This window comes from Heterodontus francisci, chromosome 5 (genome assembly GCF_036365525.1).
Source record: "Heterodontus francisci isolate sHetFra1 chromosome 5, sHetFra1.hap1, whole genome shotgun sequence".
Taxonomy (NCBI): Eukaryota; Metazoa; Chordata; class Chondrichthyes; order Heterodontiformes; family Heterodontidae; genus Heterodontus; species Heterodontus francisci.
Window position 1 is genome coordinate 53,726,131 of NC_090375.1, and position 14,180 is coordinate 53,740,310.

At 42.0% G+C, this 14,180-nt stretch overlaps 1 protein-coding gene across 1 annotated transcript in view; it reads left to right on the top strand.

Moving 5' to 3' along the window:
* The window catches only part of oxsr1b (oxidative stress responsive kinase 1b), a 279,002-nt gene extending 274,424 nt beyond the window's left edge, over positions 1-4,578 (top strand). The window contains exon 18 of the mRNA XM_068031431.1: positions 1,608-4,578. Coding sequence (XP_067887532.1) covers positions 1,608-1,682 — 75 coding nt within the window. The 3' untranslated portion in view covers positions 1,683-4,578. The remainder of the gene's footprint in view (positions 1-1,607) is intronic.
* Positions 4,579-14,180: the final 9,602 nt, after the last annotated feature.

A 14,180-nucleotide genomic window follows, 5' to 3' on the forward strand; every position in this document is an offset into this window, starting at 1 on the left:
CTTGTCAGTCACCGTCAGCAACTGCTGACAGTAACTACAGCCAGGTGCTGAATGACCTGTTATTCTGTGGGGTGTTTGACAGTTCTAGAGAGGATTGCTCAGGGAGATTCATTGCTCAGTCTGAACATGCATGGGGCTGTATTTCCATGCTGCCAATTCACCATGTAGGACTGTTGAATTTTGGGTTCTGAGGTGTAGTGAAACTGAGAGATCAACATTTTGATAGACAGCGAAATAGTCTTTCTCTCTCCTCCAACCCCTACCACCTCAGCGTTCTAACCATTTGTTCATAACTGTTCAAAAGTGTCTCCTAATTAGAAGTAAAATCATTTCATCCCTAACTTGCAGTTACCTGAATTTTCTTCCTCTTTGGGATCTTCCTATATCATGTGCTTTCCCTGATAGATGGACTGTTTGCAATACTCTTGCTAAGTGCCAAGTGTTGATAGAAAGTGAGTCTAACCATTATTTGTGGCATGTTTGGCTTTCATTTTGTAGAAAGTAGGCTTGCACCATTGTTAAGAATCTGGGCCCTCATACTCTGCCTCATCAGTTTATGAAGCTCCAGCAAAATATATGAAATAAAAATTCCGATCTAGTTTCTTCCTTCTCTTCGAAAGGGACCAACTGATACTAATTGCTGCTGGTCGATCACAGCCAGAAGCTACGAACAGTGATTTCAGCCCAGGTCCTGATCATTTTTCAGGGAAAGTTCTATGTTCCTGTCAATTCAACTTCTCTGCTTCTCAAATTGTCCTTTATTTTTCTAAATGACTGCAGCCATCCAGTTCCACACTCAAGCGTCCCCTCATCATGTGAAAGCATTGACTGAGTGTTTGTATGCGATTTAACTCCTGGGTGGCACCATAGCTAAGCATGCTTGTAAAAGAATCATAGTGTTACAGCATGTAAAAATAGTCATTTGGATCATCAGGTATGTACCAGTGTTTTTCCATCACCAAGTCTGATTTCACTCTGCGATTCATTTGACCTTCATACATACTGACTTTGCAGCAGGATTCATCGTGTAAAAATTGAGAGCTTGCAATGCTGGCCTCTTTTCCCATTCTGAGAACAGGGATGCTGAGACTGCTTGGAGCAGCCTGACTAGTACTGCACTGACTGAAGTTAGCTAACTCTACAAAGATCACGCAATGAACCAGGGACTTTTTTGCTCTTATGGCTCAAAAACAGAAATTAGTGTGACACTAGACAATCTCCCATGCAATTGTGCATAGTGTTGAGACCGTGTACTCTTCAGATAAAGTGTGGTTAGAGACAAGATCATTGGAGTAGGATGTGCAGAAAGGTAATGGAGTTCCCATTTTGAAGACTCCCCTTCTGCCCTTATTTCTATGTAATATTTTGATATATCATTATTTGTAGTGAAATGAGAAAAATGCAGGGAAATATTCTTGGGTTGATAGTAGTGTGGTACTTTCTTCCTCATACAGGTTGAGGAGCTGGGAGATTCACAACTGAGATGCTACAGCACCATTACTAATTATAAATGTCGTAGGAATTTATATTAGAAAAAAACCCAGTAAATTCATGTGTGTATAATGTTTTTAATGTTAGATATTAAAACAATCTTTTTTGATCTACAGGCTTCCGGTGTCGAAGAATCAGATATTCCTGATGATGTTAAACTCATAGGATTTGCACAACTTACCATTAGTTAAGTCACACTACAACAAATAAAAACCTGCTGACCCCATCTGTGAATAGATATCTCACTGGTGTTGGCCTGAGGAAATTTGTACTGCCAAAGAGTGATGACGTTTGCCCATAGAACTCGCAACATTTAAGCAACACTGCCCCTTTTCCCCACTTCCCCTCTAACAAGGAATCTACAAATAGAAAAGTGAATTGAGCATTTGCTTGCAGTACCCATAACAACGGAGGAGTCGCCATCAAGAGCTTTCCAGAATGTTCCAGCTTGCAGATTTCCCACGCGATGCAGGATGCCTGCTGTAGGCGAACTGCAGAATTGTCAGCACTCATCTGCTATTTTCCCTTTTCCCTTTTTAAAATTGCCTTATTTTTTGACAGAGCTTTACTGATTAGTTTAAAAATAATCTCTTTCCCCATGGTACTCGGAGACCTAGTGCAGCAGATTGAAAAATTGTGTGGTTTCAGTAACTCGTCCTTAACTTGAGATTAGTTTTCTTTAAACACGCTTTACGAAGATGAAAATGAACATAAGAGCAATACTTATATATTTTTTTCAAGTGCAGTTCATCTGAATTGTACTTTCCAAAGGGCTGCAACCCAAAAACAATGGGCTGCGCACTGCAGCAACCTGGGCACATCATTAACTGCCTTTTGACATGATCTGAAGTAGTTTTTTTTGTTTCTATGTGGTAATGGTAAACAGAATATAAATATTAATGAGAACAAAATCACTGAGGGTGAAGCCTTTTCTTTTCCTTTTTTCATTTATAAATATAAAGTATGATTGCACGATCTGTAGCCCACCTTTATAATCCACAGATGGAGTGTACATGTAAAAAAAAAAAAGACACAGCAATTGGTTTAGTCCTTCCCTGGTACCAGTGCAAGAAGTTGGTATTAAGAGGAAACTTTTTGACCTGTCAGATCTTTTACTACAAAAATAAATTTAAAAATTGCAGTTGCTGATGGTAAATTGTATCTTGTAATTCTCTTGATAGGCTGAGAGTGTTGTCCTGTTTAGGCTTCTGCAATCTTCCGTAGTTCTGAGTAAAAGCACGTGTTTGTTGGTTTGTTAAACTTGCTTCTTGGAACTCATCTTTGGGTTGCAAAATGAAAATGAGATGTGCAACATTGCGTGATATTGTCGCTGGAGCTTATTCAATGTATTAGTACCATCATGCTATACAAACGATTGCACTTAAGTCAATACACTTCAAAGTTGCACTAATATTGCAGTGTGATCATTTTAATTCATTACTCCAAACTTCTCCCACCACTACCATTACCACTACTGACAAATCTGTAGTATGTCCCCTGGTGCTAGACTGCCTCCCAAGTTTGAGCAGTATGTATAATTGAATCCCTGGAATTTTTTATTAAACATTTCAATTAGACATAGCGTGAGAATTTTGAACCCCCTGCATTCATGTTTTTCAAAACTTTTAATGACACCACTACCTTGAATGCAACAAATTAGCCTTGTGGTACTATTTACATAGGAAATGCAATAGAGACCCCATGCAGCATCAGTCAGCAGTTAAGGAAGAGCAGATGGGGTGGGTCGAACATGTTGCCTTGTAGAATACTTTGGAGATTAGCTGCCTTGTTTTGCACATTTTGTGCAGGCCATCAGTTTGAGGAGGTAGTTGATGCTTGAGCTTTCTATGCATGTCACAATTCATTGCATGTAAACAAAAATCTTAAAAACTGTCATACCTTGCTGCCTTTAAAAGCAGGTTTTCAAACTTTTCCATATAAATGCCTCCCAACTGCCACCCTGCGATTATTAATACATCTCAGTGAGCTCCTGTTCTAACTTCTACAACACTATTAGCTACCAGAAGAACAACACTAACTCATAAGATAGTTAAAGTTGAGGAGGGTCTTTAACCTATCTTAATTCATTTATCTAGAAAGATCCTACATTTTTCTCTACCAATTGTTGCATCTAATTGATTTCAATGTATTCATCACTGTCTGGAATTCCATTCCAAGTGTTGGCCGCACTATGTGAAGAATTTTTCCTGGTACTGGTTCTGAATTTACGTTTTACTAATTTGGCCTGTGTCCCTTTGTCCTACTGTCACAATTTAATTTTGAGCAACATTCCAGATTTACCTTTTCTAATCCTTAAACTATGTTAGATACCACTATAAAGTCATCTTTTTTTTCCTGACAGAAAATTGACAAGTGCAGTATAAAACCCAGAATTGTTCAGGAGCTGTGTTCATGGGCTGTGGTATACCCAGCCTCCAGTGGGCACAAATCTGATGACCTTGCAGACCCCAGGAAAGATTTATGGAGGAGTAACTGGAGCCACATAATCAAATTGTTTGATCGGATTTGTGGTGCTTTTGAAATACTTTTTAAAAAAAAAACAATCGGCTTGATATTTGAAAGAGATGCCTGAAAGGGGCAGTACTTTTCGAAATAACTGCACTTAAACTTGATTGACGAATTGTACTACTGTGTAAATAACTGCAAATTAGTTTTTTTAAATAATTATTTTAAAATTACTGAATCTTTCACTGTTGGCCTTGGTATTCACTTACTGGCTTTTGAATGATTTGAGAATATGAATTTTGGCTTTAGTAGAGAACCTGTTTCAATTTGTCTTCCAGCACATGGGAATTATAGGATCTTATACATGACCCACCTGCATGATTTTTAACAACACTCTCTTTTCTAAGTTTGTATAGACATAGTATTAGTTACTTTATTAATATATACCAATTAACTGGGATTGAGGTCTGCTCTCGCTAAGGCTAACTCACAACTTGGTGTCGTACTGATTGTAACACAAAGGTGTAAAATATCGTGATCACTTATTTTTTGACATGATTATGTTTGGATCTTAATGCATGGTTTTGCTAATTCCTTTTAATCAATAAACAGCAAACTATCTATTGTTGTGTATTTGAAGGTGAGATTTCAATAGCCCGGCATTTGGTAAGCAACTTTTGAATGTATGTAAGAAAAGCTTATAACTGGATAAAGGCCATTTGTGCAATCAAGTCCCCTCATTCCAATCAGAAGAAAGACTTGTATTTACATATCATTGTAGTTGTTGGAGTGTTAATAACTGAATGATGGGTTCAAGCTCCACTCCAGAGGCTAGAGCACAAAACCTAGACTGATACTTCTGTGTAGTACTGTGGGAGTGCAGCACTTTTGGGGGTGCTGCCTTTTGAATGAGATGTTAAGCCAAGATCCTGTCCGCCCTCTTGGGTGGATGTTAAAAAAAAAAAAATTCCATGGCATTTTTTGAAGAAGCGCAAGGGAACTTCCCCACAATCCTAGCCAACATTGACCCCTCAACCAACATCAGTAAAACAGTAAAATAAAAACAAAATACTGCAGATGCTGGAAATCTGAAATAAAAACAAAGTGTTGGAAATATTCAGCAGGTCTGGCAGTATCTGTAGAGAGAGAAAGAGTTAATGTTTCAGGTCTGTGACCTTTCATTAGAAAGGTCTGATGAAAGGTCACAGACCTGAATTGCTAACTCTGGCCGCATCTGTGGAGAAAGAAACCGAGTACTTCCAGCACTTGCTGTTTTTAGCATCACAAAAACAGATAATCTGGTCACTGTGTCGCTGTTTCTCAGACCTCGCTGTGTGTAAGTTCGCCGCCATGATTCCTACATTACAGCAGTAGCTACACTTCCAAATGTACTTCATGGCTGTAGAATGCTTTGGGATGTCCTGAGGCATGAAAGACACTTTCTTTAAGTGATTCCTTAAAAGATTCTTTAACACATTGTCAAAATATGTCTAGACGTTTCACAAGAAATTACTTTTGTAGTGCAGAGAAATAATGAATGTGCCAACTGTCTAAACCAGCAGTTCCCTACAAATATCAATGCAATGGATGGTCTTTTGTTTTGCTGTTGGTTGAAGGAGGAATGTTGATTGGCCATAGAGTTCTTTGCTCCTCTTCAAATAGTGCCATGGGATCTTTAACCTGAGCAGACTGATGACCTGTTTAACAGACTTTGAACTTCATTTGTGGACCCAAGCCCCAACCAAGATCTCTAGACTTCCTGAACCCATCATCTGTTGATATCTCTGTAACCCTTCTAATTCTTTCTCAATTAAGATCAATCCAGTTGCTACAACTAACCCAAAAATTCTTTCTCGTGGAGATCGATCCAGTTTCTACAACTGACCCAGAATGAACTACCATTTTATGCAGATTGCTTCTACATATCACTTGTCCTTGGGGAGGGATAAGTGATTTTAATCTTAAAATAGCTGTATAGACATATTTTGTACCTTTTTCATTAGAGAAATGATTCATTTGTCTTTAGTTTAAGGTCCAGTGGCTTATCAAAGCCTAATTGAGTAGGTCTCCACCATTTTAAAATTTATGGATCCAGGCTATTGATGGGGCAGCCAAGCCATTGAGTTGGTGACCAGCAAAGCACATAAAATGTGCTTTTAATAGCCATGTTTTGGCTTCTTGCATGGCTGTTGGCTGTTAAAACTACAACAGGGTGAGACAAAGTAAATTAATCTTTTGATATTATGATGTGTATCAGTTACTATTTAGTTTAGTTTAGAGATACAGCAGTGAAACAGGCCCTTCGGCCCACCGTGTCTGTGCCGACCATCAACCACCCACTATATTGAATGGTGTTGGGTACATGATCAGACCACATCTACTTTAGTGTGGGGAGGTGCTGAGTGAGGAGCAGAAAAACCAAAGGAACCATCTTTGACTCAGCATCTACAATATTCCTCCTCAAGGTTATCTATCGGTAGAGGCATTGGAACAGATTGGCTGGAAGAAAGTACATAGTCCAGTGAGAGATGTGGTTGGAATGGGGAAGGACTAAGGATTTTGATGCATCATTTCAACAACCACGAAAAAGTTAGTCATAGAGTAATTTATGGAACAGAAGGAGGCCATTCATCCCATCAATCCCATGCTGGCTCTCCACCGAGCTATGCAGTCAGTCCCACTCCCTAGCTCAATCCCTGTGGTTATTAGCATTTTGACCATGAGACAAAGCTGAAACAAATGATGTGGAAAAATGTGCACTGAGGACTGACATGTAGTATAATAGACTGTAAATTCAACGCCGTAGCGCTATGGTAGCTGGTGACCTTAAAAACGGTGAGCGCAGCACTTCTGAAATACACAGCACTCTATGCCTCAAAGGGCACTAGTGCAGGCATGCTGTGCATATGGCAAAAGCATACAAAGTGGGCAGATCATGATGTCTAACAGCCTCAGGCTGCAACGCACATTTTGCAAACTTTGACTGCACAGGTCCGGTTAACACGCGCACCAGATTTTCACAGCTGAACATGTGTTCAGTTGCACAAGGGAGCAGCCCACCCCCGCCATCCCCACGAGTGTTATTTAAAGTGCAGCCATCCAACTTGCAGCTGAAGTGCTTTTGACTTAGTTTTACTCTTGCAAAGTTTGTGGAAGTACTGTGGTGTGTTCTTGGAGAAGTTTTAGTGACTTCCTGGTTTTGGAAGGGAGTGTTGCTGCATTCTGACAGGAAGGTCAGAAGAGATTCGTGACCTGTTTGCAAAGGCTGCTACAGTCATGGGGGCTGTAGTTGAAGCCTCTCTGTCTGCGGCACAACCGGGAGATCAAGCTGAGGCTGTAGAGAAGGGAAGCTGTGTGCAGGAGAAGGAAGGATCTACACGGAAGGCTCTTCAGGGAGCACTTCTACCTCCACCTCCGTCAGGAGCAATGCCCAACATGTCTGCGATTTGCTAAAGGGAACTGTCAAACTTCCTTCAACAGGACCTGTAGTGCCTCAGTAGGGCGAGGACAGCACTGCCAGTGGCCATAACCCCCTCAAATTCTGCGCAACCAGATATTTCCATGCGGGGACAGACAATGTTGCTAGCAGGTACATGGCTGTGCCAGGATAGAAGGAATCTATCGACTGCAAGTATGTGTCTGTGGGCCCCACATTGTGAGAAACGTAGCCCACTTAATAATAATTTACACCAAGTCAAACTCTGAAGAAGTAAGTTTATTTAACGTTCTTGCAAGATCGGGTGTCCTACAAGTAGGCACACCCATCAACATATTCAGTTCATGTTTATGCAATACAAATCCATTTGTCCACGCCTTTATTTTACATTATTGGTTATAACGTATTATGACACTAACCTATCCTATAGTTGCTACAGTCTCCTCCTCTGTTTACTTCTCCCCCTACTCTAACTTTCTAGCCCCTGACTCTTGTTTTTGTTTTACCTTATTTGGCTCTCCATTCTTTTGCAAGCCTCCTGTGTGTGTGTTAACTTGCAGCTGTCAGCCTTTATCTCAGTGGGGCAGTTTCTCATTCACTACATCCTTTGTTCTAACTCTTGCTGTTTTTCTTTTCTCTGCATAAGCACAATTTTTAACTGCCGTACTGTCTCAAGGTATTTACTCACATCCCCTTATCAGTTCCCTTGTTCAGTGATTTCATTATGTTGTGTAGAAATGACTTCTTGGTAATTTTCCACAAGCTGTAGAAACAACATTTCAGTATTTCTTATTCTCACAACATGTAAACCCCAAAGGGTTCCACTCCTTATATACTAATGTATGTTTCATGAGTGGGCTGTAGCCCACTTCTGCCCAATGACTCACCAGATGCATATCCCGACTCTATAGTACCCTTAAAGTATGTGCAGTGCTGGTGGCTGCGGGTGTCTGATCAAGTGATGGTGCTGCTTCATTGCCGATGTGTAACTCTCACTCTTCCTTATGAGGCTGCATTGGCTGGCCAGGTGCTAGTTCTTTGGTATCTGAAAGCAGAAAATCAAAACGGGAGGGTTAGATTGAGAGAAGGGGGGCTGGGGTAGAAAGTAAGGTCAATGGTAACACAATCTGCAGCTTTCACTTAATATCGAGATGAGGATGAGGAGGGATTTGAGAAGGGCCATAAGGCAGGAATGTGCCATCATCTTGAATGTTCTCAGTGGCGCAAGATGCAATGGCCTCTGTCACGGCCGGCCCCATGGCTGAGTGCAGTCTCGTCCAGCGGACTTAAGTGATGTCGGTGCACCTGTCCCTTTTGGGCTCTGCTCTGCTTCCTGCAATTATGGGCTACCCTGTCATGCAAAAGAGAGAAGAATGTGAGTGTATTGCAATGTAATTGGGTGATGAGCCTGCCATAGCTAAATAGCTATAGGAATGTGGAGGCTGTGTGTGTGTGTGACTGGCATTATTGTTGGGTGTGAGGGTGAGAGGGACAAGAAAACCTACTGATTTTCCACCTCTCCTTCCCTTATCTGATGAATCAGTGCTCCTCCTTGTTGAACACCACTTGGAAGCGGCACTGAGTGTAGCAAAGGGACAGAATGTCGTCTGGGTGGAGGACTGCAATGGCCATTGCCCAAAGTGGCTCAGCACCATTACTGGCTGAGCTAGCCGAGTCCTGAAGGATGTATCTGCCCGGCTGAGCTTGTGGCAGGTAGTGAGAACCAACAGGAGGGGAAAAACCTACTTGACCTCATCCTCACCAATCTACCTGCCACTGATACATCTGTCCATGACAGTGTTGGTCGGAGTAACCACCACAAAGTCCTTGTGGATAAGAAGTCCCATCTTCACATTGAGGGCTACCACCATGCTCAATGGGATAGATTCAGACCAGATCTAATAGCTTGAAACCAGACAACCATGAGGCTTTGGGCCATCAGCAGCAGCAGAATTGTAGTTAAGCACAATCTGTAATCTGGTGGCCCAGCATATCCCGGTATACAGTGTTCAGGATCATTCACAGTTCCTCAGATAATGAAGCAGTCTGTGCCTGTGTGCAGTAAGACTTGGACAATGTTCGGACTTGGGCTAGATGGCAAGTAACATTCGCACTGCACGGGCTACGCAATGACCATGTCTAACAAGAGAATCTAACCATCTCCCCTTGACACTCAACGGTATTGCCATCACTGAATTCCCCAATATCCATAGCCTGGGGGTTATCATTGACCAGAAACTTAACTGAGTGTGATGGAATAGTCTCCACTTGCCTGGATGGGTGCAACTCCAACAACACTCAAGAAACTCAACACTATCCAGGATAAAGCAACCTGTTTGATTCACATTCCATCCACCACCTTAAAAATGCACTCCCTCTCCACCAGCCCACAGTAGCAGTAGTGTGTACCATCTACAACATGCACTGCAGCAACTTAACAAGGCTCCTTCGATAGCACTTTTGAGACATTTGACACCTCTCACCTAGAGGTACAAGGGCAGCAGGCGCATGGGAGCACCATCACCTGTAATTTCCCCTCCAAGACACAGACCATCCTGACTTGGAAATATATCGCTCTTCCTTCATGGCACTGGATCAAAATCCTAGAACTCCCTAACAGCACTATGGGTGTACTTACACCACAAAGACTGCAGCGGTTCAAGAAGGCAGCTCACTGCCACCTTCTCGGGGCAATTAAGGATGGGAAATAAATACTGGCTTTGCCAATGATGCCAGCACACCATGAACAAATTTTAAAAACACAAATAAGGGGAAAGACTGGGATGGACAGCCAGAATGCTGATCGGGTTTGGTGATGTGGGGGGAGGTGCAGAGTAGAAAGTTTGTAGTTCTAGGTATTCTATAATTAGGGGGATGCATAGCGTTCTTTGCAGTCAGGATCAACGTGTGCAGTATTCAAACTAAAATGCATAAACGGAGGCAGTCATTTGTCGAGAGTTTCCAGATATAGTTGGGATGACTGAAACACATCTACATGGAGAAAAGTATTGACAACCAAATATTGTCAGATATAACACTTGGGAAGGGAGGTAAGATAGTGCCATTGTTACCTTTTAACAAGTACAAGTGCACTACAAAAAAAGGATGAAACTAGCAGTAAAATAGGTGCAGAATTCACATGGATTGCGTTAAAAGTTAAAGGACCCAACACCCTAATAGGGGTATACTATAGGAGATAGTGGAAGGGAACAAAAGCTAAAGACTGCAGATGCTGGAATTCTGAACTAAAAACAAAAAATACTAGGGAAAAACAGCACAGGTCAGTAGTCAGCTGTGAAGAGAGAGAGAGTTGATATGTCAGGTTGATGCCCTTTCATCAAAACAGGCAAAAGTTGGAGATGTAACAGGTTGTAAGCAAGTACAACAACAACTTATATTTATATAAGCACCTTTAACGTAACAAAATGTCCCAGAACAATTTACACGAGCATTATAAAACAAAGTATGTCACCGTGCCACAAAGGGAGATATGTCAGATGACCAAAAGCTTAGTCAAAGATGTAGGTTTTAAGAGTGTCTTAAATGAGGAAAGTGAGTCAGAGGTATAGGGAGGGTATTCCAGAGCTTGGGGGCTAAAGGCACAACCACCATTGGTGGAGCAATTAAAATCAGGGATGCACATATATCATGTACAGAGTACGGAGGTAGGGAACAATGGGGAGGGGGGGGGGGTGCAAGTGGCAGGAAAAAAAAGGGAAGTTTTGATAGGGTGGAAAGGAGGAGTGATTAAATGAAAAAGAGAGATGTTGCTGCAATGCAAAAAGGAGTGGTAATGAGAAAAGTAAAGAAACAAAAGATGGATCTAGAGTCAGTGTAAATGGGAAATAATGGAATCATCACCAACATCTGCTATCTGAAAGGTATCTTTAACCAGTACAGTTACTGCAACCCACCCCCCACCCCCCCCCCCCCCCCCCCGACTTTCTAAACAGTGGAAGGGAATTGGTGAAAAAAAATCAATAGGCAAATCTACAAGCTGAGTAACAGGCATAGAATAATAATCATGGGAGATTTCAACTACACTCAATTAAGCTAGCAGGAAGAAGTAATGAAAGAAGGAAAAGGAATTGAGTTTTTACAGTGTTCATTCAACACAAGAGGTCCAATGTCGGGAAGCATAATGATTATGTTACTGGACTAGTAATCCAGAGGACTGGACTATTGATCCAGAGACGGATTCAGGTCCCACCACAGCAACTAATTAAAATCTGTAACTTGAAAAGCTACTATGGTGAGCATGAAATTACTGGATTTTTGTAAAAAAAAAAAATCTGGTTCACTAATGTACTTTAGGGAAGGAAAACTTTTTTGTTTATTTCTCTCCTCTAAATTTGCCGTCATCATCCCTCTACTCAAAAAGCCAACCCTTGACCTCACCGTCCTTGAAAACTACCATCACATCTCCAACCGCCCTTTTCTCTCAAATCCTTCAAATCAGTTCCCATCTTTCCTGGAACTCCCATGTTTAAATCCCTCAAATCAGGTTTCCACCCCACCACAGTACCAAAACAGCTCTTATCAAAGTCACAAATGACATCCTACGTGACTGTGACAAAAGTAAACTTTCTCTCCTCATCCTCTCGACCTGTCTGCAGCCATTGACACAGTTGAGCCTCTCTGCTGTTGTCCAGCTGGGTGGGACTGCTCATTACCTGGTTCCATTCTTATCTATCTAATTGTAGCCAGGGAATCACTTCCATCATGCAATGTCTTAATTTTAAAGTTATCATGCTTTTTTTCAAATCCCTCCATGGCCTTCCTCCTCCCTATCTCTAATCTCCTCCAGCACTTAGAACCCTCCAAGATATCTGTGTTCCTCTAATTCCTCTTGTGCATCTCTGATTTTAATCACTGCATTATTGGTGGTTTTGCCTTCAATTGGCTAGGCTCCAAGCTCTGAACTACACTCCCTATACCTCTCTGCCTCTCACCTCGGCCGCACCCCTAGCCAAGCTGTTTCAGTACAGTGACAACACTGGCATCTACCCAGCAATGTGGAAAATTTCCCAGGTATGTCCTGTACACTAAAAGCAGAACAAGTCCAACTTGGCCAATTGCCACCCCATCAATCTACTCTCAATCATCAGTACAATAATGGAAGATGTCGTCAACAATGCTATCAAGCGGCACTTGCTCAGCAATAACCTGCTCAGTGACACTCAGTTTGGGTTCCGCCAGGACCACACTTACTGACCTCATTACAGCCTTGATTCAAATATGGACAAAAGAGCTGAACGTAAGTGCTGAGGTGAGAGTGACTGCCGTTGACATCAAGACATTTGACCGAATATGACATCAAGGAGCTCTATCAAAACTGGAGTCAACGGAAAACGGAGCAAATGAAACCCGACCCGGCCCAAGTCATTTCATTTTTTCCCATGCCCCACCCCACCTGACCTTCCATTTGTCACTTTGTTGCTGATCTGTACAAGCTTAAAATAACTAACAAAACCATCTTTCTAGTCCAAAAATTACATTAACTGTGGAGCGACTTACCTGAGGTTGTGATAAGAGTATGTACTACCCGACCCTAGCCCAAATGCCAGACCCGGAAGGGCGACCCAACCCGAACCCAACATGTGTCGTCGGGTCCCGTTGGGTTCGGGTTGGGTAGCCAGTGTTTACTCTCCGCTTGTTGGAGTCATACCTAGTGCAAAGGAAGATGGATTTTGGAGGTCAATCATCTCAGCTCCAGGACATCACTGCAGGAGTTGCTCAGGGTAGTGTCCTAGGCCCAATCACCTTCAGCTGCTTCATCAATGACCTACCATCAATCATAAGGTCAGAAGTGGGGATATTCGCAGATGATTGCACAATGTTCAGCACCATTCGTGACTCCTCAGATACTGAAGCAGTCCTTGTAGAAATGCAGCAAGACCTAGACCATATCCAGGCTTGGGCTGATAAGTGACAAGTAACATTCACACCACACAAGTGCCAGGCAATGACCATCTCCAACAAGAGAGAATCTAACCATCTCCCCGTGACAGTCAATTTCATTATGATTGCTGAATCCCCCACTATCGACATCCTGGGGTTACCATTGACCAAAAACTGAACTGGAGTAACCATATAAATACTGTGGTGAGTAGCTCAACTTCTGGCTCCCCAAAGCCTGTCCACCATCTACAAGGCACAAATCAGGAGTGTGATGGAATACTCTCCATTCGCTTGGATGAATGCAGTTCCAACAACACTCAAGAAGCTCAACACCATCCAGGACAAAGCAGCCCGCTTGATTGGCACCCCATCCACAAACATTCACTCCCACCACCACCGACGCACAGTGGCAATAGTGTGTACTCACTAGATTCTGGGAGGGTCCCAGCAGATTGGAAAACCGCTAATGTGACACTCCTGTTCAAGAACGGAGGGAGAAAAAAAGCAGGAAACTATAGGCCAATCAGCCTAACATCGGTCATTGGGAAAATGCTGGAGTCCATTATTAAGGAAGAAATAGCAGGACATTTAGAAAAACTTAACGCAGTCAAACAGTCAACATGGTTTTGTGAAAGGAAAATCATGTTTGACAAATTTGCTAAAGCTCTTTTTGGATATAACAAGCACAGTTGATAAAGGGGAACCGGTAGATTTAGTGTATTTGGATTTTCAGAAGGCATTTGATAAGGTGCCACATAAAAGATTATTGCACAAGAGACAGAGAGTCGGGATTATTGGGTCTTTTTTAGGTTGGAAAAGCGTAATTAGTGGAGTGTCACAAGGATCAGTCCTATGGCCTCAATTATTTACTATCTATATTAATGAC